The sequence below is a fragment of the Helicoverpa armigera genome, chromosome 11 (assembly GCF_030705265.1).
Source record: "Helicoverpa armigera isolate CAAS_96S chromosome 11, ASM3070526v1, whole genome shotgun sequence".
NCBI lineage: Eukaryota > Metazoa > Arthropoda > Insecta > Lepidoptera > Noctuidae > Helicoverpa > Helicoverpa armigera.
In genome coordinates, this window is record NC_087130.1 from 10,920,571 (window position 1) to 10,947,781 (window position 27,211).

Consider the following 27,211-nt stretch of genomic DNA (forward strand, 5'->3'; position numbering starts at 1 on the left):
ACTAGCAACACTGTTTTATTGTGAGCACATTTAATTTTGTGTTACTGCTAATATTTTCACGAGTTTTTCGTTAACACTGTAAATTGTTTTGTCAGTTTTAAGTATAACCAACGCGTGTTTGTTTTGTTACTATGGATATTAAAAATAAAATTGTCTAAATTAGTTTAAGGTTCTGTAACAAAATTTAGGTTTATAGAATGTCAAGTTATTTATTAAACCTCTATTTCAAAGCTTTCTCTTCAAGTTTTCTTGTCCCTTTGTTTTTAATGACAGATGGGCCTCCTAGGTTGAACCGCTGTGAAAATCGCGTCTATACCTACTAACTACAAACTGCCTGTCTATAATTACTTACTTAGTTTAATCCAGTGAGCTATGACGCTGTCCATTGTCCAAGAGCCAGTGTTTACTGTTACGCGCAGACTATAATTATAGTTATCGGCACGAATCTTGAGCTCTGTCCTACATATGAGCAGAAGTGATTTATTAGCAAATCCCGAGTGATGGCTATGACGCGATGCGCTACGGGCCAATCACCGCTTTACAACGCCCCCGCGCCTCGCTTCATACCACAAAAGGGACCCAATAAATTACTTCTGCGCAGATGTAGGTCAGAGCTCAAGATTCGTGCCGATAACTATACATACTTAGTAGTTGCAAGCTTACTTAGTTTACTTACGTCTATAACCATCCACCAGTCATCAGTAATTACCGCATTTAACGTAACCCCTAATCCAGTGAGCTATGACGCCAGTCATTGTCCAAGAGCCAGTGTTTACTGTTACTCGCACCACTGCGTCTTAATCACATGAGAACTGACCTCTTAGATGCTGTAATATGGATATTAATTAACTACATAGGTAGTTGGATATTGTGGAAATAAAGTTAAATGTAAATGGTAAATACCTATATTTTTGTTGAACCATAGAAAGTAGATTAATCAATAACATATTAATTGAAAGTAAAGACTGAAAAAGCAAGCAAGACAGCGGATTCATTTACATAATTTCAGATATTTATAACAAAAGAAATTATTTAAAACACAATAGTTAACAATGATTCACAACTAACTTTTTAGATTTCCTTTGAACTTTACTTATAAAAAAGAACTTACGTTATCTTTCCTTGTACAAACTAGTTACAATAAAGGTCCAAGAAGGTAGTATATATCTGTCTAAGGTTTACACCAAGATATTCACATCACACAGTAGCTTTGTACGGCCAGTTATGCGATGACGTCTTCAGGACATTGTTGCACAAACTATGCCGAAGACAGACCGCAGTTTGTAACAGGACACGCTCAGTTATCTTATATCTTGATATACGTACGTAGTATCTATACTGGTGTTCATATGTATGTGTTTTTACAGTCGAGATTTCACCGGCGTTTTTTCTAGTCTTCTTGCTATTAACAAATAGTAACAAATTGCGTGCAAACATTTCCAAAATGTCTGGTAAACTAAAAACGCAAAAGTTTCGGACATTTTTAATACTAAAATACTAAACCACATCCTTTGTGCTCGAACATATTAGTGATTCTATGTGTACACATTTTTTATTCACTCAAAAATGTGCGTTAACAATTTTAGTAGTTTTTCGCCGTAGTTTAGGTACTTGAGGGCCATTAGAGTTATTAATAACAGTTTGAGCTATTCAAACTATAATAAACTTGGTCCCTCGGATAGAGAATAAAATACATTCATCAAAGTATTCATGTAATACAATATGCGACTGGATACACGCTATTTTCAGAAAGAAAGAAATCAGAACGTTATTGATTGACTTCTAAATGACACTTAGTTATATCTTCTATGTACCTACATCACTCCGTTGACTTTCTTTCGCGTGGAATGTACTTCAATTCAACCGTTATTCAATACATTAGCAACAAAAGCTCGAAATGTATCGTACTCGTCATAACAAAGAGACGTGACATTAATATTATTTATCAGTCTGAAATAACTCGAGCTATGTTAAAAATAAAGGCAGTAAAAGCACCTTCCATTAAGTAAGTAAATGTGGATTCTGAAATGAAAATAAGTCCTAAATCTGAGACTAAAAATATTGATATTTTATTAAATTAAACGATAGGAACTAAAGCAAAAGTTTTGTTTGATAGATTCGAATCCCTTGCTTCGCAGAAATCAACTATCATTTAATTTGTTCATTGTATGAAAAACACGTTGTTTGTTACAGATTGTGCATTACGGCTGCGGAGTGTGCGCGTGGGGCGCGTGCACTCGGGGCACGTGCCGCGCGCGCACGGGTGCCGCGTGCTCGTGCCCGCGCCCGCCGCGCGCCGCGCGCTGCTCGTCGAGCTGCACAAGCTCAACGTGCCCTGCGCCGCCGGCTTCATCCGCTTCGCCCCCAACACGCCCACGCTCTGCGGGAAGCTCGACCAAATCCCACCCCCCAACAGAAAGTTCCTCTACACGTCCGCCAACAAAAACCCCGTCATAGAACTCCACGGCCGACCCACGTTCGCCGCGATATACCGTCTAGTAGACCATTGTCACAATGTTCTGCTCACGGGAAGAAACGGCTCGTTCGAAGTCGGCCCCACCGTAAAACTCTCATGTTCGTATGAGATCCACCTGCCGTACGGCAACCGTGTCGCTCTGCGGCTACAAATGGGCACAGGACCAATGAAGGCGAAGGAAAATGACGTGTCCAACATTATACATGAGGATGTACAAGCTTTGTGTAGAGGTATGGAGTTAAGTTTAGAAGATGGAGACTCGAAGTGGAAACACTGTTCGCAACCGGGGGATCCTTTAAGAAGTGTTCAGATAGTGTCGGAAGGGAACGCTGTGAGGCTGAATATTAGTATAACGGCGAAGAAGAATGCCTCAGCGATGTGGTTGAAGGTTTGGTGGATGGACAAGGCTGTGGAGGAGATCGTGGGGCACTGCGAGTACGGGTGGGTGCTGTCGGGGGACTTTTGCATATCAGCGGTGCGGGAGGCGAAGAAAGCGTGGAGGCAGGCAGAAGCAGAGTGTGTGAGGCTCGGGGGACACCTCGCCAGTGTGCTCAATGAGAGGCAACAGCAAATTATGGACCAACTACTTATACATGCGTAAGTATCTCGACGAACTGCTTTCACAGCTAAGCCTCAGACCCATGTGGCATTGTTAGCATTGAGAAATATCTTCCATAAATTGCGTATAGAGTCTATGACAGTCGTTATATTGAAAGTTAGTGGAGCTTCAGAATGGCGTGTTATTGTTGTTCTGTTATGTAAGTTCGACAGCGATCCAAATGGCTTCTATTGATAAACTCTAAACCCATTAAGACTGGTAGCCAAAAAGGCCATTCGAATGTTGATATAACTGCAGCTTTCACATAACATAGCGCTATATATCTCAAACTACCCACAGCGGCTATAAACTGCGCCCAAAACGCATTTATATTTACTACGAGCGTCCAGCAAGTTTATGGAATGGCCCGGGACGCTTTAGTGGGTGTTTTTAAATAAATACTTTAAAAGTCTGACAACCAGTCTTTCCAATGGGTATCGGGTTACTAGGGTAACTAAGTTGTGGAGGTTAGATAGGCAGTCGCTCCATGTAAAACACTGGTTCTCGGCTGCATCTAGTTAGACTGGAAGATTCGATACATAGTTGGGAAAAGGCAAGGCAAAGGCAGATGACGGGTGTTTCTAAATAAAAACTTTAAATATGTGACAACCAGTCTAACCAAGGGGTATTGGGTTCCTCGGGTAACTTGGTTGTGGAGGTCAGATAGGCAATCACTCCTTGTTAAACTCTGGAACTAAGCATAGTTCAAAATATTTGGGAAAAGGCTAGGCAGATGATTGTTTTTAATTAAATACTGTTTGGTTGCAGCCCTGGTGCCGGAGTGGATGACGTGTACTGGATCGGAGCGACTGATGCCGTCCATGAGGGGGAGTTCCGATGGTCCGATGGATTGCCTTTCTCTTATGCACGTGAGTAATAAGGACTTTTGAAGTATTTTATTTCACCACATTCAAATTGTGGATGCGGCAGTTTTGTTAATGTTGAAGGTAGATTTTTTATCTCAAGAAAGCTTGAGAGCGTGTGTGTATAAATATAAATACACATTAATAAATAAAGATAAAAGATAAAGTAGGCAACAATATCTTGGATTATCTTCGTACAAAAAGTTTATTGATTCCAAAACTACGTATCAGGTTTATAATGTCGTTTAAAAAAATATTATTTATCCTCATTTTCCTACATGCCTATAGATAGATGTTTATAAATACTAGAAGTGTCAGTCAACAGTTAGTTCGACAGTATTGAGTGGCGAGAGAGCTCTCGTCGCCTTCGCGAGTCAAGTGCGAGCGCGGCTTGCCGATTGTCGTGTGGGTATTGTGTTTAGCGATGTTTGATTGGGGAAATTTTGTATTTGTTAAAGAGATTGACGTTATTTTTGCAGTATGATTACACAGGTAAAAAGTAATTTAATAGCAAGCAATGGAAGAGGCCTTTGTCCACCAATGAAATGAATCGAACTCTGAGTGAAATATAAACGCATTTATCTTATTTGCGTTTCCGAAAACTGTAAACTCAACGAATACAGTATGCAAATAAACATCACAATTTTACCATGAAACCGACCATTAAACATAAAAATCACAGTTCACAAAGCGAGCACTTTAAAGCGAATTTAATAGCTTTGTAGAGAAAAAACAAGAATTCAGTGCACTTTATAGGTTAAAAGCGTCAATCGTTGCCAAGACGTATCGAGGGTACGACTTCGTCTAGACGGGGTGGCGTCGCAAGCACGCGATTATAGCAGCTATTTATTCATTCATATAGTTCATTTTTATCTAGGTTATAAGCTGGTGCTTGTGCCCTTTTTAAATAAAGAAGAAGTGGAGGATATTCATGTTGTGACAAATTGATGTTGAACGTCTTCAAAATGAAATCAAGGGCAGAAAAAATAATGCTAAATGCATTATTTGATGAGCAACTCCGTGTTCAATAACATCATTGTATTATGTATGTATTATATATAAATAGGCACAGGTCAAATCTATGATTAAACTGAAACTACCTTTCAAATAATCATCTTTTGACAATTATTTTACACTCTTCACTTCAATACTATAATATCGACTTAAAGGCTTTTAAAAATCTACAAAATATTTTGGTTCATACGCATTTAGCAATAAAATTGAAAAATATTGCTATTAAAACGAAAGCACGGTCCATTTACGAATGATTTATTCCCAAAACGAATGGTGAATGATTGAACGAAATGAGTGAGGCGGAAATTGCAATGAAAAGCTTCCCGCTATATTTTACATAAATATGTTATTTTTAAATTAACATTGTGGCAACTTTGCAAAACTACTTTATATTTTGATTGCATTTCGATCACCTTTTAAATATGAATCTGTTGATGAATTTTCGGAAATTGATATAACCTGATAATTATTACTTCTGAATTAATAAGAAGTAGGTTTAACTCATACCTTTACCAGTTAAGCATATCTTTAAGGTTTTTACGCATTACACAATCCTGAAAAATAAACGATTCATGACGTTTTTTCGGTAGTTAAACTGTTTTGAAAAAAGTAACTATGTATTGGTAAACCTTTATAACCAAACATAAAAATAAAGCCATCACAGATAGAAAACCTTAAAACCTTACAAAAACCCCGATATAAATGGCTTTACAAAAAAAAAAGAAAAAAAAACATATATTTTTTCAGTTTTACAATTAAACGTAACACGAGAGCCAGCGTTCCGTTTTGTTTTTCCTTTGTGCCCGCATCTGCATAGAAATCGAATTTTAAACTTTCCGTTATTTCATCCAATGTCCACAGATACTCGCCGTATGATATCGTAAAATGTTACAATTTTATTCTGATTTTTATTTTTTTGTGAAAGACAAAAAATAGGGCAAATTTAAGGCTATATTTAGACATCTGCCTCGAAAATCTGAGGCTAAATAAACTTAGCAGCAACCTTGAGATATAAAGTAAATTTATTTTTGGCTTTTCTGTGATTTTAGAAGCTTCACACTTTATTTCGATTTTTCATTTCACTGTTTTACAGTACTACTAAATAACACAAAAAATAATTTACCGTCTTGAGGATCGAACCAGAGACTTCAAGATCAGCAATCACTACATAACTTCAAACGATTATTCCCAACAGTGGGAAAACTATTAGCTGTTTATATTTCGTCGTAATAGATAAACACGACACTTACAAACACATTAATAATATATCGTCACTTAGTAGTTATAATGTACGGACCGTAAATGGGTTATAGGGTTTAGGGTTGCCCCAAAAGTGAACTGTAGATATTCATAAGTTAAGTTCTATTTTATTTGTGACTTCAATATCGTTGCTGACTTTCATTAACTTCGCACTCACATTACAGACTAAAAAAGTATGTTTTAATTTTAGCTCAGTCATGTGATTGCAAAAGTTATATCTAAAGTAGGTAGATGCTCTTACACTTATGCTAACCAAGTTGATTGCTTTTAACGACTTACACAATTGTACAGCATAATTGGTTTTCTATCAGCGTCGCCCTTTTTACCATCCCATGCCCTGCTATGGGTGTACATTGGTATGTACTTGCCTGACCTGGAATCGAACTCGCACACTCGTACTTAGGAGGCAGGAAGGAGATCAGGTATTTAGTAAAAAAAACAAAAGAAATTAAAAACTGTCCCAAATTCAAGCAAAGGGCATATTTGGCAGCCCTACAAAAGGGTCGGCTTTGTTTACACGGCAACGTCTGCATTCAACAAGTAAGTTGGAAGCCGCAGCGATTCGCAGCGAGCCGCAGCGGTCCGCACCCCACTCTTGTATCGCACATGAAATCAGTTACGATGTATCTGTCCACTAATTTACGATTAGAGATTGAATTTTAGCATTAGCTACTCATAGATTACTAGCCGTTTTCCCGCGGTTTCACCCGCGTCCCGTGGGAGATACTGCCCGCACCGGGATAACATATAGCCTATGTTATATACTCGCAGATAATATGGCTTTCTAATGGTGAAAGAATATTTAAAATCGGTCCAGTAATTTTTGAGTTTATCCACTACAACCAAACAACAAGTTTTCCTCTTTATAATATTAGTATAGATGTAATATCTTATCAAAACAACGGATAGATTATTGAAATCTGCAGTAAATGCTGTTACTGATGGGTTCAGTTATGACGATAATCAATTACATTGATATTGTAACCATTGTTGATTCGGTTATTAAGAAGGTTGTTGCTTTGTTAGTGTCCTGATTCCGAGTTAATAGGAATATGAGTTTGTTTCTTATACTTTGACAATAAAAGAAAATGGTTTTACTCATCCATTTAGACGATTGTTTACTTTAAAGTACATTACATGAACTATTTTCCTAAGTAGTGAAATATAACACCCAGTATTAATGTAGTAATTTAATATAAATTTTAAGTGAAAAATCCTCTGTTCATAATTAAATTAAAATTCTAACGCTGAGATAAGACACTAATTAATATTGACGTTTAATTTTCTCGTCTTGTGTAGCAATAGAGTAGTTAATGACAAAATTCTCATATTATTATCCAAATACCTGAGGAAACCCGTATTATACATTGAAACTACATTACAATATAGGTATATACCTACTATGTTTCATGAATAGTTATATTACACCTACTCTACTTGATCCCCCTGAGGTTAAGTCGGCTTTACAAATACTGAGATCAATATGAGAAATTGCCCACAGAAACGTTACCTTTAGAAACAACTAGCTGTTGCCCGCAACTTCGTCTGCGTGGGCAATATAGAATAGTCAAAATACTACTTATCCCGTAGGTGCATTCTTTCACGTGACAGTATAATTAGGATTAGCACTTAGCAGTAGCATAGATGTCATAGGTGTCATTGAACATCATTGGCAGTCGTTACGGGTAGTCAGAAGCCAGTAAGTCTGACACCAGTCTAACCAAGGGGTATCGGGTTGCCCGGGTTACTGGGTTGAGGAGGTCAGATAGGCAGTCGCTTCTTGTAAAGCACTGGTACTCAGCTGAATCCGGTTAGACTGGAAGCCGACCCCAACATGATTGGGAAAAAGGCTCGGAGGATGATGACTTAGCAGTAGCATAGATTCATTGATCAAGGTTGTGTTGTGGATGTGACCATTTATCTAAACGAAAGAAGTAAATTTTGTGACGTTGTGAATATCTCTGGATCTAGTTAGAAACAATTTATAACCCTTAATTCAATACTGAATAAACAATATCTTAAATAGAAAATGTAAATACTACAAAATCTAGGTCTCACGTTATTAATCATGTCTTCAAGACCCAACACAATGGGTGCTAATAAATCAGTTTGGCCGCCATCTTGGTAAGATGGCGTCGACAAAAGCGCGCGAATTCATCACGGTGAGTTCGACGCTGCGCTCCTGGTATAAATCGCAGACTTATAATTAAAATAAAGGTGCTTACAGATAGCTGCTAGTTTAGATGATGTGTGCGATATTTTACGGGGTTATGTAATATTTCAAAACGTATTTTTTTTATGATGCTGTCTATACCATCCACAAACACAAAATATTTTTCGTTATACTATCGTAATATCAGTAAAATACATATAATCAGCGTGTATATTTTTCGGTTTACAGAATAAGAAATATGTATACTATGCTGAAGAAATACATGACCGTATGGAAAAAGTCTACTTTTAAGGTCACACATAATATTGTCATTCAGGAAAAAGGTCTCCTATATTAAGTTATTCTCATATACCTAGGTATATAGAAAATTACAAGATTTAGAAAGAGAAACAAACTTCAGTAAAACATTATTTCTAAATCAAAACAACACTAAGTGTGCCTTAAGCTTAAGCCAGAGATAATTCTAGAAATTGTATAATTGGTGCTCTGAGGTTTTTGTTTGGCATTGTATAGTCTATGGACCTCTCGCAAAAACTCAACAGTTATGAAAGGACAATTGCGTTTTGTTATTTCTGTGAATGAAAACAATTGCCTTGAATAATTACTGTTTGCTTAATAATGATTGGTAGATGAAATTGCGGTGAAACAATGAAAAAATTGGTAAAAAATTATAACCACAGCAGAATGACGTCTATGGAGACTATATAGTAATGGTTTAAGCGAAAGAAAAAGAAGAGTTTAATAATGTTACAGCCTTTTTTACACTGCTGAGCACAGGCCTCCTCTCATACGGAGAATAATGTATTCATCCTTATTGTTTAGCTTGAAGTCGATACGAATTCTGTGTTGTCACTATCAACGTAGGTACTACCTATAAGTCTTATTCAATAAATTGTTAAGAAAAGATGCCAATAATTTGCTTTAATTGTTTTTTTTTCATATACTACCAGCAATACAAGCATTCATAATATTTCTTTCATAATTTTAAACGATTAAACCCAAAATATTTTCAATTTATTTTAAAAGGTGTACAAATATCGTTAATACCGTGTTCAAGCCTTTATTGGCATTTTTGCTGCATACAGAGTCCAGCCAACCAGTGGGAAGATAATTAAATCTTCATCCGATTATAGACTTAGCACGTCCCAATAGAAACTATGATGGAAAATTAATGAAATCAGACTTCCCTTTCATAGTGTTTCAACTGAAATATACCCTATTTATTTGTACAGTTCGTGCTGCTTCATATTAAGTCGGAAAAAATATGGAAGCTTCGGTTTGGTTGGAAAACCAATATCACGTGCAAAAACGAAAATATTTTTTTACTTTGCCAGAGTATTTTTACTAGGCATAGTAGAGAACACCACATCCATATTTTATAGCTCAAAAATATTTCACCTCGTAGCATTTATTTCTTAAAACAAACATACCACAAACTGCCTTTGAGCGCTATCACACTAATAGATTTTGACGTTTACGCTAGGTTACATAGTTTTCACACTAGCTAGGCTATTAGCTAGGCACTAGGCCTTCCCGAACGATGACACGTAAAACCGCGTGACAATTTTTACAGAACCGTTGGTGTTAAAGCGCTATAACTTATTAAAAATTATGCTATGAGCGCTATATTATTCCCTGCACCAAGTTTACCATATTACATATAAATTCGAATAGAATCTCTCTAAAAGTTGTCGCTCTAATTGGTGGTGGAACTGCTAACTCCGGTTAGTTTAGTTCAAGTCCGACCCTCCACTTAGCTTGGAGTAGGCGTGCGAGCAATCTTGTTCAAACCACGCGGCTCGAGAGAACGTTGCTTATTTAATAGACGCGACGTGTTAGTATCTAATGTTAGGATAGAAGTTTGACGTGAGGGTTTGAAGAGGAAGGTTTTGTTAGGCTTTGGTAATGGTGATTTAAGATACAGGCTAAGATAAGATGCATACGTTACGGTATAAATTATATCACTAGAGATATAACTATATAACAGCTTCGTCTATCTTACTGCGACACATAAATTGCAGATAAAAAGTTAGTCAAAGTCGAGTGAACTTCCAGATTAGTGGCATAGAGCGACAATTTATTTTTAAAAATCTGGCATCAGCACTGTATTTCCACTTTACATAAAAAATCTACGTCTGAATCGAAACCCATGTGTGGTGGACATACGAGTGTACCTAAATACAGGCAAATATAAAAAGAAAAGACTATTCACAGCGCGTTTTTCACTGAATAAAACTGTCTATTTACTTTACAAAGGTCTACAAGCCGCATCCAGTTCGCAAACGCATCGCGTCCGTATCAAATTCCTTTAAACCCCATTTTTTTCCTGTCTGTTGTCTTTAAAAACCAAGTATGTATTATAAAGTCAAATATCAACTGTGTTATGAAAACATCGCGTGTATCCACGTCAAAACAAGCGGACATTTCGCGGAATACTATTGCCTTACTAAATAATTGGAGTAAATTGCTCGCCGGCTTCCAGTTACTAACTGTTCACTAAAATACGAGCTTCAAAGTGAAGTGGTTTTATGTGATGCGATAGTTATATGTTTGATGTTTTTATTCTGTTTGACTTTTCGATAAATGGTCATGAATATTTTGGTTTCTTTCTACTGTATTTTCTGAAACATCAATTCAAGAAGATAACGAAAAGAAGAGAGAAGTTGTTTGTGGTATTAGAATCTATGGGAGATTTGGGTCATAGAAAATTACCACATCTGAATGAAAAACTTTCTCCTTTTTTGAAGTCGGATAAAAATGAAAAAAAACATAATACCTGCACTTGAATCCGAAATAGTTAAAATCACACAGCCACAGAGTATTAACAATGTAGAGGTCTAGATATAATACATATGTAGGTATACAACCTGTATGTACACAGATCCATCAAACAATGGACTACCCGCAAACGATGACATCACCAAAACACACATTAAAGCAACTAATTTAAAATTCATTTCATCACGAACGTATCTCTGAAATTAATATTTCACCTTAATTGAATTGAATATTCAACGAATCGCGTCGACTGCGATCGTAATTTTTCGCAAACAATAGTAATTTGTCCGAATATGATTTCCATTATTTGCCTGATTTGATCCACGTTTTATTAAACTAACGCCTGACCACATTGTTCTGTTGGAAATGTACGTTTATTATAAATTAATTGTTATTGTAGATATTATTTATTTGTGTGTCCAATTAAAAGGCCTTCAAGTACCTTTTGCAGCTATTACAATATTTTTATTACTATGCAATTGATTTAGCTGTATATAATAGTGTCTCACTCGTACCTATACATTACGTAGCCCTAACATCTAATATTAACACCCTTAAGAACCGAACGTCACAACACGGAAAATCCACCACTGAATTTGTAAACGCTCTTAATTCCTTTGCCTCTTAAGCAATGAATGTCCTCCTATTCTTCCTGTAATCAAACCTATATTTATCTTCCTTTCCACAGAAGAACTTGACACTAATTTCGTCTATATTTTCTTGTCTAGACTGGTTCCCGGGCTGGCGCAAGCACAGTGGCCAGCCGAATGACGACGGCACCTCCGGGCAGGACTGCGTGGAGGCTCGCCGGGAGTTCCCCCCGCGTCCCCCGGCTGCTGACACCTTCATGTGGAACGATAGGGGCTGCAGGGAGCATAACTACTTCGTCTGTGAGAAGCCTGGTGTTGAAGGTAAGGGATTCTTTTATTTTTGATGGTGGATAAGACTGACGGAAAGCGGAGTTGCAAGTTGCGTTGCTAGCCTATTAAGAAGAAGAACCACTTTTTATGAAAGTTTTAATGTCGCGTAGGTTCTCAAAAAAGTTCATAAAGGTTTTTTGTTCGAATTGGAAGAGTAGCTAAAATTATCGAATAAAAGAGATTGCAAAAATGTTGGAACTTGGAACTTCTAACAATTGTAATAGATTTAGATAGGTACCTACTACCTATGTAACTTGAACAACTTTGGGCTATCACATAAGAGAAACATAGGTAAACTTTTGGTTAGTTTGATTGTTCGCTAGTTCGCTACGTTGGAATTTGGAAAAAAAAATCAATCAATAGCTCCTTCCGTAGTGTTCAAATCTCGAAATTAAATCATCACTTTTTTAACAAAGCGCCTGAGGAATACTACGACAGCTATAAACTTTTGACCAACTTTACAATTTCGACGTGTTACGAACAATATTTTTCTTCGTTCAGAAGTAGCATATAACTTCAGAAACTGTTACAGAAAGTCCAAACGATCGTGGAAGTCCAAACTACAGCTCGGAACAATTATAAGTTGTAGTTCCTTGGTTATGATCATTCGTAGTAATGTAGGTCAGGGTATCGAAGCATCTCTAGACCCTGGGATACGTATTCTAGAGTTGAGTGCAAAGTTCGGAGCATCTAAGTCTGTTTAAAATAATAGTTATAATTTTGAATGCGTTTGAATGTATTTTAATGGTGTGAACATTCTATGTCTATTTGACGATACGTTTGATGTTTTCTGTAGCATCAACTGTGTTGTTGTCTCGCTGTTGGGTCGCGGTTTTTCGGATCCTGGCGTTGTGGCGTATTTACAGTATATACATGGCTAGTACGCAAGCGTGTGAAACTAGTCGCGAATAGATTGGAATCCACTTTTTATACAAAGTCTTCCGATGTATACAGCAGCAGTACGCAAATACTCGCATATATTTTGTAGTGGCCAAAGTAACTTGCTTTGTTCCATAATATACAGTGCTAGTCCGTATGCAAACTAATCGTGTATACACTGGAATAGGCGCGAAACTTTACGATTCCAATCTATACGCGAGCAGTTGCATGCTGCCATTTTGATTAAAACACGACCTAGCATTTAATGTTAATAATGCTCGTAAATTCATTTTTTTTATATTTATTGAACACATGATTAAGCTTCTAATTTTACATTATTTATACATTGTCATCTAATTTACTAACTCGGCCTCGTTTTTAGTATATTGCCATTTATAACCTTCAATTAAAAAACATTGTATTAAAAATTGAAGTTAGTGATTAAAACGAATCGCTGCAAAACCGACTCCACGTAGTCTTGTCTGCCCTACCCCTAGAGTGCAATTCAAAACCGCGTAGGCGCGGAGGGGCGAGGCGGCCTGCGAGCTGAGCCGCAGGTAGTTTTAACGGTCGCCGCCGCGGCTGAGGCTGGCCGGCTGGGCCGGCCAGCAAGCCGAAGCTGCGGTGGTGAGCGTGAAAACCATCTGCGACGATAAGCTCGCATGGGACCGCCGGAGCCCCGCAGCACCGGAGCCGTGACGGAAGCGATGCTTGCTGCATGTTGCTTGCTTACATTTTAAACGTACTGAGTTAAAAAATTAGAAGCTAATTGAATATATTTTATGGTGTCATTTAATAGTATTTTAGAAGTTTACTGTTAGAATGCATGCTACAAATTTAGATGCTAAAAAATAACCATCATGCTGAGTTGTATTTAGAGTGGTTTACTTAAAAGATAACTAGTGGCTAAGATAGTATTATTTAGATGCTCGTTAATTGTGGCTGACTTAGTAATTTAGAAGGCAACATACATTTTTGGGGGCGAATAATGATATTAAAAAGAAGCCTGTTTAATTAGCACCCATTTTTAATAAACAAACTCAGATTCAAAAGCCTTTTTTATTTAATGCTTTACCTAATATTCAATTTGTATAGTTAAATTTGACCGTGTATAAATTGGAAAGATGCATGTGCACGTCTAAGCTACGAATTATACGCGAGCAGTACGCAAAATTCGTGTATACTTTGAAATCACAAATTAAAAAACAGCATTACAAAATATCAGCGAGCAGTTTCCTATGGATGCGTTTTGGCTATGTACACTCTGTAAATACGCGGCGTTGTGTGCATAATTACACAAGTTGATGATGAACTAAAGAGTTCAAGGAACCATTAAACACAATACTAAAGAAATACCTAGGGCACTGGCGGGGCAAAGATTTCTTTTTGTTTCAAATCAATTTTTCAGTTTTGACAAACTATGAATTAAATTATTGTCTCTTTAGACTATTTCTCGTAACAGCAAGATTTACATTGTAATATTTGTCGTCTAATATGTATTACCCAGTGGTAGATAAGCTATAAGAAGATAATAAATAACGTTATTCTCGGACAGTTGAAAATTGAATTCTTTTCGCTCACAAGGTTTACTTGACAGGTAATTTTTCTTTTGCTACGACCAATTTCGTTCACCTACATCATGTCCAGTATTTATTTATTGACAGTGCGTAATAAAATCGTGGTTTTTATAAGACTATATTTTATTGATGTCTCTTTATTCGTAATATTTGGCTGGTTTTGTGGTGATTTATAGATTAGGTAACTGTCATATTTTCGGAACGTGTTTTCAGATAGCAATGAAATAAAAATTACTTTTTCGTTTTACGCAGCGTCGTATGTGCGAGGTCTGGATGCGACCGCGAAGCGCCTCGATATGACATGAAAGCAACAAACCAAAATTCGATTAGTTTTGAAGTGGCCTTACGTGACGTTACGCGGCGTACCGTACATGTTTGTATTCGCTTCGAATCGCTTTTAATTCGCGTTGGTTCCCCCACGCAGGACGCACCCTTAGTGACTAAATTCTTATGAACTTTAAAGTTGCCAAAAATGTTTCACATCTACGCCTCACTGCTATAACCCGGTACGTGACATTAACACTTTCTAAGCACGTTGCACCATTAGCACGGTAATTACAGCGACAATCGTGCGAGAAGGAAACGACGTGAAATTCCAATGTAGTTGTAATTGTAGCTCAAACAGCATGCCAACTCCTATCAGTTTTCCTCGTTTTCACCAGCGTCCCGCGGGAACCTCTTCCCGTTCTCAAATAAAATGTAACCTATAACTGACTCCAGGGTACCATCAATCTTTACTAAATTTTACATTACCTCGTAAAGTCGTTGGACTGAGCATAATAAACAAACAAACTCATTTCCGCGTTCAATAAGGATTCCATATTATTTATTTTGTGAGAGGTAACTAAACAGCTCAGTACATACACCAAAAATTATTAAATCGACCATTACACCAATACGAAATACATAGAATAGTATACCAATTACCCGAAAGCAACGTGAATTAGCACGTACCTAAGTATTAATATTGTTAGTGTGTGTGTATATATGACATAACCAGGTACATATATAACCTTAACACCTTGTAAGCACGTTGCACACAACGTGGAGGTCAATGAACTCATATCTGTTGCTGCAACGTTACAGCAAGCCAACTTATAGACAATTCGCTAATGCATTTTCACGTACTTACTAAGTTTTTATTGAGAGCAGTAAACTACTTTTGATGGGTAATCTTAGAGTAGAGTTAGTTGGGTTTTAAGACCATTCTGAAGTGAAGAAAATAATCATATTCTTTTCTTTCTGTAAACATGTTTGTACACGTACAATTGTTAATACAATTTAGCATGCAAGATATTAGTTTAAAAAAATAGTCCAGCTATATTTACCCTCATGTAGAGGCGTACAAAAATTTGAAAATAAACATTCAAGTACAATTAAATATTCAAGCAAGCTACCTTTTTAGTTTTTATATATCTTTAAATGCATATATTCTTGGTTTTATCATAAGATTCCAGAACACGTATATTATACTAAAATAATGTGTCATCAATATGTAAACAACACAGTTTTCGTAGAACTTCTGATCATTTCACGGAATGTCTGGTAATTTACAAAATGGCTGCGACTTGTGACAGATTATTTGCCACGATACATATAAACTGTTTACGAGGGGTTGTTTTGTGACGAATGGTTAGATTAACTGCTGGCAATACAGTTTATTGTGTGATGATTAAAGTTTCATTTGTTTGTAAATATTTGTGTTTTATTGGCTGTAGAATTTCATGATACTACAATAAGCTATAATTTACGTTTAACTTTATGATATTTGGAAAGTAGAATCATCGCTAGATTGCGAGTTTTTATTAGCAATTTAATATATATATAAAAAATATATTTTTTAAGTTGACGTGTCAGCCGCACCGTTTTTACTAAGCTAAGCTAAATTTCAAATAAGCCATGATAGAATTCAGTCGTCGCACTGTCAACGCCTGGGCTTAAAAATAACTTAAAACATTAACCTGAAATTAACGAAGCACTATTATTAAACGCTTAATATGTTTCTATATTAATATATTCGCACTATAACCAGCGTTTAGCACGTCACGTCATACAGTGACGTACATTAGCTGAATATTAATGTTCACTAGTGTACATACACTGTCACTATTCTCCGGGTATTACACATAATGCCTGGTTATTGTGCGAATTACCCACGTAGGGTCATGCATGGCCAATGTGTTATTGATCGGTGAGTTATCAATGTTATAGGCTATTCAAATCAATGGCTGGATGGTTATTTGCTTAGTGACTGTTCAGATGTATATTGTGTACAGTATCTACATTGTATAGGCATTGAACGAGGTTCAATAGAATCGAAGTAAGATCTATGAATGATTTACAGGCAGTCCTTGAATTTGTTATGTCTTATTCATTTTATTCTCCAAGGTTATATCAATAATCGGGCAATTTGAAATAAGGACTGTTTAACTCAACTTTGACTATTTGTGACGTTCCATATATTTACGAATACATGGCATGATTTTGTTGTGTACGTTATTGAGTGTAATAATTTCAACACCCACCGATAATTTGACTACTTAAAGCATTTACACATTACACAATTCATAACATGATGATGTTTGTTTCAAGAGTTCAACTAAGCTTAAATTTCGCCGAAGAAAGAGACATATTTTTCACTCTTACGTATTTCACAAAGATTTTTGTAACACAATTACATAATAAAAGCAATCACCTAATTTACATGGCCTAGAAACTGATAAGTGTTTGCGAGTGTCGTAAATTATAGCCCAAAGTCGAAAGTTAGAAGATGAAGTGCGACATTAAAGCACTTAGTTACGAAAGTAATATCCAATTACAGCTTCTAAATATTGTTATACGATTTTCTATGCTAATATTGTAAAGCTGAAGAGTTCTGTTTGCTTAGACGTGCTCATTTTAAGACCCATGGCTTGTTGCTGAAAGTGGACGTAACCAAAAAGTTTGCAAAATTGGACTCTCACAGTGGCTTATAAATATATAATGCAGTTTATAAATACATATTATTAACAAAATATGGACAAAATAGTCTGAAATAAAGAATTTGAATTGAATTGAATAAATTCTTAAATAGGCATTTTTCTAACAACATTATTTCATTATTTTTTTATTCTAACTCTCCAACTATTTATTCTTGTTTGTGTTTTTATGTGTACATAAACTGTTAAATATATAAATTAACTTAATTGCAGATTTGAATGTATAAAATAATATGTGGTGTACTTATGCCAATCCGGTAATCCAACCCAGACCAGGACCCATCCCAATCTTTAACTAAAGCTTCTAGCCCAAAAATTTCTACGTAGAATCCTAGAATAAATGTAGATAATAAGACTAAAAGGAACTCCAAAAAACCGTCTGTACCGCAAAAGATAAGGCGAGTTCTGACTCCAGATAGATCACCCACTTAGTTCAAGCACACATGAACGGTATGAACCCACTGTGGTCATATTTCTTGAGGATAAAAACACTGGTTTACTATGAGACATTTATTTGGAGTTATCTTTAGTGAAGTAGGGATATGAATGTGTGTTTTAGCAATATTTTAGTAGTTATTCATTTTACGTAGCTCTTAAAAAAATCAAAGAATTTTAACGTGTTTTCCCGCGGTTTCACCCGCGCCCCGTGCTGCTTGTATCGGGATAAAATATAGCCTATGTCTCTTGAGAAGAGTGTAGCTATCCAACAGTTAAATAATTATTCAAACCGGTTCAGTACTTTCGGATTCTTTAAAGTACAAACAGATAAAAAATGAATAATCCTGATTATATGATTATAGATTAAACTAAAACGCTACATGTCTAATTGAACAACTTTACTCGGAGTTAATCAAATAATTATTTCCATTTATTTTGTACATTTGTCTAGTCATTATTTCATGTTATACATTACATTATAATACAGTCTAAAATATGTATTATTTTGTGTCCTAATTCTGCTGAAGCGTGAGATAAAATCGCTCTTCCATAAACAAAGCAACTGACCGTATGAACTCAGTTATTCTAAGAGCAGTCTAGCACAAAGCTATACTATAAACACCAAAACTAGATCAAAGAGTTTGTTCTAAATTGTTCGACCATTTTTCTAAATAAGTATCTTTGTATGTTATCTTGATATTCCTTTAAAATATCAAGTGAATTCTGCTTAGATATCTGACTTCGATATATTCATAAGTTGCATTCTCTGTGTGACATGGTTTCATTTTGTATTTTAGCTGTCATATTTGTATGTTTAAATCCTTACTTCCTTATCCTTATCCTTATCCTTACTTCCTTACTAATATATAAATCGGAAAGTGAGTTTGTTTGTTTGTTTGTTTGTTTGTTTGTTTGTTCCGCTTTCACGCCGTAACTACTGAACCGATTGCTTTGAAATTTTGCAGACGTAAAGTTAGAAGTCCGGATTAAATAATAGGGTACATATACAGTAACTTTGTGTGCGTGACAAGAGGTACAGTCGGGTACAGTACAGTTATTTAGGGGTTGTATACGGGGGTTTAAAGAAAAACAGTTATTACGTAATTTAATGTTTATTTATTTATAATGATTATGAATCGCTATTTGAAAAATCAAATGATGAATTTTCGGATTCGCTACTCTCCAAGGAGAATTATAAATTCTGACTCCAATGTCAAAATGTCTATAGTATTCTTCTTTTTTCTTTTCTACATGTCGACAAGTATTACGCCACATCCCTTCATCAATTTGACTTAAACGTTCATTTATGAGTTTCATTATTTTGTTATTTTGGTCGACATTATGCGAAGCAATATAACTTTTTAAAATTCCCCACACATTTTGTTTACATTATTATACTAGATTATACCTCTTTTTACATTCTTAGTCCACACTTTTATTTATTGTCCACGTACCCCGAGCTAGGAAATACTTAAGGAGTATTCAATTCTTAGATACTGTCAATGTCAATTTGAAAAGACGTATGAAAAAATAATGAAACACTATATTTAATAATAAAAAGCTTTGAATGTCGTTTTATTTTTTGAAACGCTTTATCTGACTCCTTAATAATTTCTCCGCGAATAACTAGTATTTTCGTAAACGACTGTACCCATAAGAAAAAGTGATAAGAACACGTCATGCTCGGGCGACGTCACTGTCACACGAATGAAAGTTGTATATTTACAAGCCGACGCACACATAGGGCCGCGCGCAAATCTGAGTATCGGGATAAAATATAGCCTATGTCTCTTGAGAAGAGTGTAGCTATCCAACAGTTAAATAATTATTCAAACCGGTTCAGTACTTTCGGATTCTTTAAAGTACAAACAGATAAAAAATGAATAATCCTGATTATATGATTATAGATTAAACTAAAACGCTACATGTCTAATTGAACAACTTTACTCGGAGTTAATCAAATAATTATTTCCATTTATTTTGTACATTTGTCTAGTCATTATTTCATGTTATACATTACATTATAATACAGTCTAAAATATGTATTATTTTGTGTCCTAATTCTGCTGAAGCGTGAGATAAAATCGCTCTTCCATAAACAAAGCAACTGACCGTATGAACTCAGTTATTCTAAGAGCAGTCTAGCACAAAGCTATACTATAAACACCAAAACTAGATCAAAGAGTTTGTTCTAAATTGTTCGACCATTTTTCTAAATAAGTATCTTTGTATGTTATCTTGATATTCCTTTAAAATATCAAGTGAATTCTGCTTAGATATCTGACTTCGATATATTCATAAGTTGCATTCTCTGTGTGACATGGTTTCATTTTGTATTTTAGCTGTCATATTTGTATGTTTAAATCCTTACTTCCTTATCCTTATCCTTATCCTTACTTCCTTACTAATATATAAATCGGAAAGTGAGTTTGTTTGTTTGTTTGTTTGTTTGTTTGTTTGTTCCGCTTTCACGCCGTAACTACTGAACCGATTGCTTTGAAATTTTGCAGACGTAAAGTTAGAAGTCCGGATTAAATAATAGGGTACATATACAGTAACTTTGTGTGCGTGACAAGAGGTACAGTCGGGTACAGTACAGTTATTTAGGGGTTGTATACGGGGGTTTAAAGAAAAACAGTTATTACGTAATTTAATGTTTATTTATTTATAATGATTATGAATCGCTATTTGAAAAATCAAATGATGAATTTTCGGATTCGCTACTCTCCAAGGAGAATTATAAATTCTGACTCCAATGTCAAAATGTCTATAGTATTCTTCTTTTTTCTTTTCTACATGTCGACAAGTATTACGCCACATCCCTTCATCAATTTGACTTAAACGTTCATTTATGAGTTTCATTATTTTGTTATTTTGGTCGACATTATGCGAAGCAATATAACTTTTAAAATTCCCACACATTTTGTTTACATTATTATACTAGATTATACCTTTTTACATTCTTAGTCCACACTTTTATTTATTGTCCACGTACCCCGAGCTAGGAAATACTTAAGGAGTATTCAATTCTTAGATACTGTCAATGTCAATTTGAAAAGACGTATGAAAAATAATGAAACACTATATTTAATAATAAAAGCTTTGAATGTCGTTTTATTTTTGAAACGCTTTATCTGACTCCTTAATAATTTCTCCGCGAATAACTAGTATTTTCGTAAACGACTGTACCCATAAGAAAAAGTGATAAGAACACGTCATGCTCGGGCGACGTCACTGTCACACGAATGAAAGTTGTATATTTACAAGCCGACGCACACATAGGGCCGCGCGCAAATCTGAGTATCGGGATAAAATATAGCCTATGTCTCTTGAGAAGAGTGTAGCTATCCAACAGTTAAATAATTATTCAAACCGGTTCAGTACTTTCGGATTCTTTAAAGTACAAACAGATAAAAAATGAATAATCCTGATTATATGATTATAGATTAAACTAAAACGCTACATGTCTAATTGAACAACTTTACTCGGAGTTAATCAAATAATTATTTCCATTTATTTTGTACATTTGTCTAGTCATTATTTCATGTTATACATTACATTATAATACAGTCTAAAATATGTATTATTTTGTGTCCTAATTCTGCTGAAGCGTGAGATAAAATCGCTCTTCCATAAACAAAGCAACTGACCGTATGAACTCAGTTATTCTAAGAGCAGTCTAGCACAAAGCTATACTATAAACACCAAAACTAGATCAAAGAGTTTGTTCTAAATTGTTCGACCATTTTTCTAAATAAGTATCTTTGTATGTTATCTTGATATTCCTTTAAAATATCAAGTGAATTCTGCTTAGATATCTGACTTCGATATATTCATAAGTTGCATTCTCTGTGTGACATGGTTTCATTTTGTATTTTAGCTGTCATATTTGTATGTTTAAATCCTTACTTCCTTATCCTTATCCTTATCCTTACTTCCTTACTAATATATAAATCGGAAAGTGAGTTTGTTTGTTTGTTTGTTTGTTCCGCTTTCACGCCGTAACTACTGAACCGATTGCTTTGAAATTTTGCAGACGTAAAGTTAGAAGTCCGGATTAAATAATAGGGTACTTTTTATCCCGAAAAAAATAGATATTCCCGAGGGAAAACAAAAATATTGTTTGCTTGATGGATGGATTGTAGATGGCGCTGTGTGTCGTTTAAAACAAGGTAATATATTGCAAACGAATATAAACATGTAAATTTAGAAGCTAAATTATACGATAATGAATCCCCGAAAATGAGGAATTCCCGAGGGATGATGTACAATTTGTTTAATCGTCTAAACTGTTTTTTTGTACATCTACTTATATATTGCAAACGAATATGAACATATAAATTTAGAAGCTAAATGATACGATAATGAATCCTCGAAAATGAGGAATTCCCGAGGGATGACGTACAATTTGTTTTATCGTCTTAACTGTTTTTTTTTACATCTACTTATCCTGAAATAACTATAATTCAACGAATTACTAATTGGTATAAGTATTAGTTAAGTTATTTAGTTCTTGAGGTATGCGATAGATGGCGCTGGGTGTTTTTAAAACGTGGTAACGATGTGTTTTTAAAATACGTAAGAAGTGGAATGATAGCTTTTTAAAACGTGGTGACGTTGTTTTTTTTAAGATACGTAAGAAGTGCAATGATATCTCGCGCTTTAACCTGTATAGTAAGTTCAACTCAGTTGTGCGCGCGGCCTTATGTGTGGGTAACCCTTGTACATATACAGTAACTTTGTGTGCGTGACAAGAGGTACAGTCGGGTACAGTACAGTTATTTAGGGGTTGTATACGGGGGTTTAAAGAAAAACAGTTATTACGTAATTTAATGTTTATTTATTTATAATGATTATGAATCGCTATTTGAAAAATCAAATGATGAATTTTCGGATTCGCTACTCTCCAAGGAGAATTATAAATTCTGACTCCAATGTCAAAATGTCTATAGTATTCTTCTTTTTTCTTTTCTACATGTCGACAAGTATTACGCCACATCCCTTCATCAATTTGACTTAAACGTTCATTTATGAGTTTCATTATTTTGTTATTTTGGTCGACATTATGCGAAGCAATATAACTTTTTAAAATTCCCCACACATTTTGTTTACATTATTATACTAGATTATACCTCTTTTTACATTCTTAGTCCACACTTTTATTTATTGTCCACGTACCCCGAGCTAGGAAATACTTAAGGAGTATTCAATTCTTAGATACTGTCAATGTCAATTTGAAAAGACGTATGAAAAAATAATGAAACACTATATTTAATAATAAAAAGCTTTGAATGTCGTTTTATTTTTTGAAACGCTTTATCTGACTCCTTAATAATTTCTCCGCGAATAACTAGTATTTTCGTAAACGACTGTACCCATAAGAAAAAGTGATAAGAACACGTCATGCTCGGGCGACGTCACTGTCACACGAATGAAAGTTGTATATTTACAAGCCGACGCACACATAGGGCCGCGCGCAAATCTGAGTTGAACTATCTATAGCTCATTGTTCAATCGCGAGCTTCCCGATAGCTCGATAGATGGCGTTGTGCTTTTCTGTATCGCGGTGTTAAGGTTCGCCGCGAATTAGTCTTAAGGTGTTTTGAAATCAGTGGGGCCCAGTAGCGCCAGGGCCAGCCGCGGCTGCGGGTTGTTCGAAAGAGGTACCGCGGCCCTGGTATATAAAAGGAACAGGACGATTTTAGTCAGTAAGAAAGAGTCTGCTGACACTCCCTCACCGCTGCTAACCCACAGCGGGAGGGGTGAACCGAATTTCACGCGGGCGAAGCCGCGGGCGGAAAGCTAGTAATATATAATTGGCTCCCAACAGCTGTTTCACCTGTGTCCTGCTGGGGGACAATTTCTATGACCCGGTTAAAGTGAGCCTTCTAACTAGCTAACAGTTTTCACATTCCTACGCACTGCCACTCAAAAAGATAACTATTAGTGACAACTTTCAACACTTCGTATAAAAAATAAAATACAGTACCTCATATAAAATTCTTACCCCATATTTGAAAGCTGCATTAAAACATTCGCAACACGAAACCATTTCAAGCAACCTCAAAAACAGAGGCTACCATCCAAAACATGTAGACCTCTGCTCCACAGTAGCATACTCCTTGCACACCCACATTCGAACTACAAGGGGGGAGCGAGGTGGATCAAGGTATAATGGTCGGTATCTCCGTTCGGTTCATAGAGAACAAAATGGCTAGCGGAGGTGCTATGACGGAAAATCTCTTAAAAAAGTAGCGCGCCAAAATGCGGACTAGCGGGGGATGAGTAACGTTACTGTTTTCGCCCTTATACTCCTTCTTTTTAGGGACCATTTTGGTAAAACAAAAATCATTGACTGATATGTCTCAAAGAACCCAAACGAATCGTTATTCATTCGTAACTGATCTTCTTAGTCGTGCCCACCTTACGAATTTGACCTTAAAGAAGACAACTGGCCTACCTGCGTTCTGACATCTCCGCTCATCTTTCCTAACTCCATGGTTCGGATCGACGCCCGTTCTGACCCAGTTGAAGGTAGAACGCAGAACGTACGTTATTGTAAAAGCTGAACTCATGCAAGGCTTTGTGCTAAAGGTATAATTTTTGTACGAACTCCCAATCTGAATGGCGTGCTGTTAGATTCACAGTTGAATGCTTTAGGTTGCACATGTCAGACTTTTTGTATTCCCGACATGCGTTTTACTATTGCTATCAGTGTTATAGTTATATTTTAATCTACAAAAATCGTTTACCCATTATAGGCCTTAGATTAGCCTTAGATTTTGTTGATAGTTGTTCACTAGACTAAGTTATAAGCCTTGGCTTAGTGATCGAAAGGACCTGGATTTCTTTTTTTACACATTGCACGATTGTCGTGAACCCAGTCCGTACAAAGACATAACTTATAAGCATCTTATAAGTATTTACTTATATAAGTTGGAAGGGCAAACCTTAACTAGTAGTTAATCGTTCCTTTATTACCTTAAGCACAATCCTCAAACAGTTATTTAAAACTTATTTCTTATTTATTTATTTAACACTTTTGTACACATAGAACACAATAATATATAATAAATAATAGGAAAAAATTGTACAAGGGCACAGCTTATCTCTAATGAAATTTCTTCCAGCAGGCCCGTTTCTTCTTTCACAACACCTCAATTCATAGCAATAAGTAGGAAAATAGCTAATTTGCCAGAACATTCCTTGCGAACGCGACATAGCCTATGTTGAAGGTCGTGAGTTGCGTGCCGGCTGATTCAACGGCAGTAAGCAGTTATATCTGTTAGCTTCAGAATAAGTAGGATAATGCAGAAGGTTTGATTCGCGAGAATAACGTATTATCATGGACAATGATCCTAAAAGATGACAAAGAAGTCAATGTCCCGGAATCTGGAAGTTAGTGGTTATTATAAAAGCATCGAAGAACATGTAAATGTCGGTCCTCCGCCTGATCTCTCTCTGGTCGTGTTGCATTGCCGTCCCATCGGGCTATGAGAGTGAGGGAATAAAAAGTACAGCACGTGCAGACATAGGTGCGCTTATATCTGCGCAATTCTGCACTATCATATGACCCGCGCAGCTGGCTGATCTCCATAGAAATAATATCCGCCGTGGTTAATAAATCGGTGTAATCACCATGAGTATAAGAACTCACATATTGAGAAAGATAGAAAGATAGATTATTCTTTATTGTACACCAAGAAAATTAACTACATCACAGGACATCACAACACACAAAGAACAGTACAATTGGCGGTCTTATCGGTAAATAGCGATTTCTTCCAGACAACCTTTGGATGGAGTTTATCTGTAGAACACAATGAAAAACGGGCAATTTAGGGTTTTTTTTTCTACTAGAAAACATTGTCAATGAACCTTCTGCCTTCTACATTTGTGAGTAACAAACAAAAGCTATGCATAATCCATGCGAATCTAACTCAATTGTTAACTTGTATCGTGATTTGGCGCAATTTACATAAAGGATTAGCTCGATAACGGAGCTAATGTATCTATATTGTGATGGGATGGCAAATAAATGTATATTGTGGACTATTGTTGATGAAATATGGGCAAGAGATAATATTTTATGATCGATTGCGAGGTTTAGAACGAGTTTTTTGACATTTATCCAAAGTTGAAAAAGTTAATCAACAGGTTTTCAGTGAGATAAGTTAACAATCCAAAAGTTAAAAAAATACAGTATTATGGGACATTTACACAGCTTTTTTTAAGTCTGGGTTTTCATACTTTATGAAGAAACCCTTTAATCAGTCAAGTATGTCTGAAAGGGCAGTTTAATAATTAAAAATAATTACAACTTGAGAAGTTTGGCCCTTTAATGTTTAATAACTGAATTAATTCGGCCTTTAATTGTCAAAGTTCTATCTAAATGCGAATTCTACAGGACAACGAGTTTTATTGGCCACTTGAGTGTCACACTCAGAGATATTCTATTACCTAAGTTAGTACTTAATAAGGTTTTATATAAGTAACTTATTTCGCGTTGTCGAAAGTAAAATTCATAAAGATCATTTCTACAAATGGCAATTACTACCAATTGTAATTCAAATATGATGTAATAATCGAAAACAAAATAAAATTGAACAATTTTAGAAAAGGCAATTCGAAATATGAAATAGAACATTAAAGTGAATTCCAGAACAAAATTCAAATTGTATTCCAAATTCATAAAAATTAATAAATACGAAAAGGGTATTTGTACTAAAAATAAAAGACAGTCAAAATAGCAAAGGAATTCAATAAAGTAAAGAAAACAAAATAAAAGCATTTATCTATATCTATACTTCTATACTAATATTATAAAGAGATATTTGTTTGTTTGTTTGTTTGGTTGTAATGAATAGGCTCAAAAAATACTGGACAGTTTTAAAAAAATCTTTCACCATTCGAAAGCTACATTATCCACGAGTAACTTAGGCTATATTTTATCCCGGTACGGGCAGTAGTTACCACGGGACGTGGGTGAAACCGCGGCAAAACGGCTAGTCATAAATAAAACTGCAAGCGTCATCATCACCAATTTAAAATACGAAAAAGAACATTAAAATAGATTTCAAAACTCGCTCTAATCGTGTTCGGAATTTAAAACAGGCAAATTAGTGAGGCGGCCCGCGTCGACCTATATAACGGTTGAACAGTGCACTCGCTCGTCCGGGGTGGCCAGCCTTCCGCATTGCCAGACTTGCGGGGATTAACTTGCGTGGGGAAAATAGAGGGTATTCGAATTTTAAAGC

The 27,211-nt window shown here is 35.7% G+C and overlaps 1 protein-coding gene across 1 annotated transcript in view; it reads left to right on the forward strand.

The window, feature by feature from the left end:
- Positions 1–27,211, forward strand: part of LOC110380936 (uncharacterized) — a 258,996-nt gene that overhangs the window by 176,800 nt on the left and 54,985 nt on the right. The window contains exons 5-7 of the mRNA XM_064037034.1: positions 2,194–3,073; positions 3,843–3,943; positions 11,891–12,073. Coding sequence (XP_063893104.1) covers positions 2,194–3,073; positions 3,843–3,943; positions 11,891–12,073 — 1,164 coding nt within the window. The remainder of the gene's footprint in view (positions 1–2,193; positions 3,074–3,842; positions 3,944–11,890; positions 12,074–27,211) is intronic.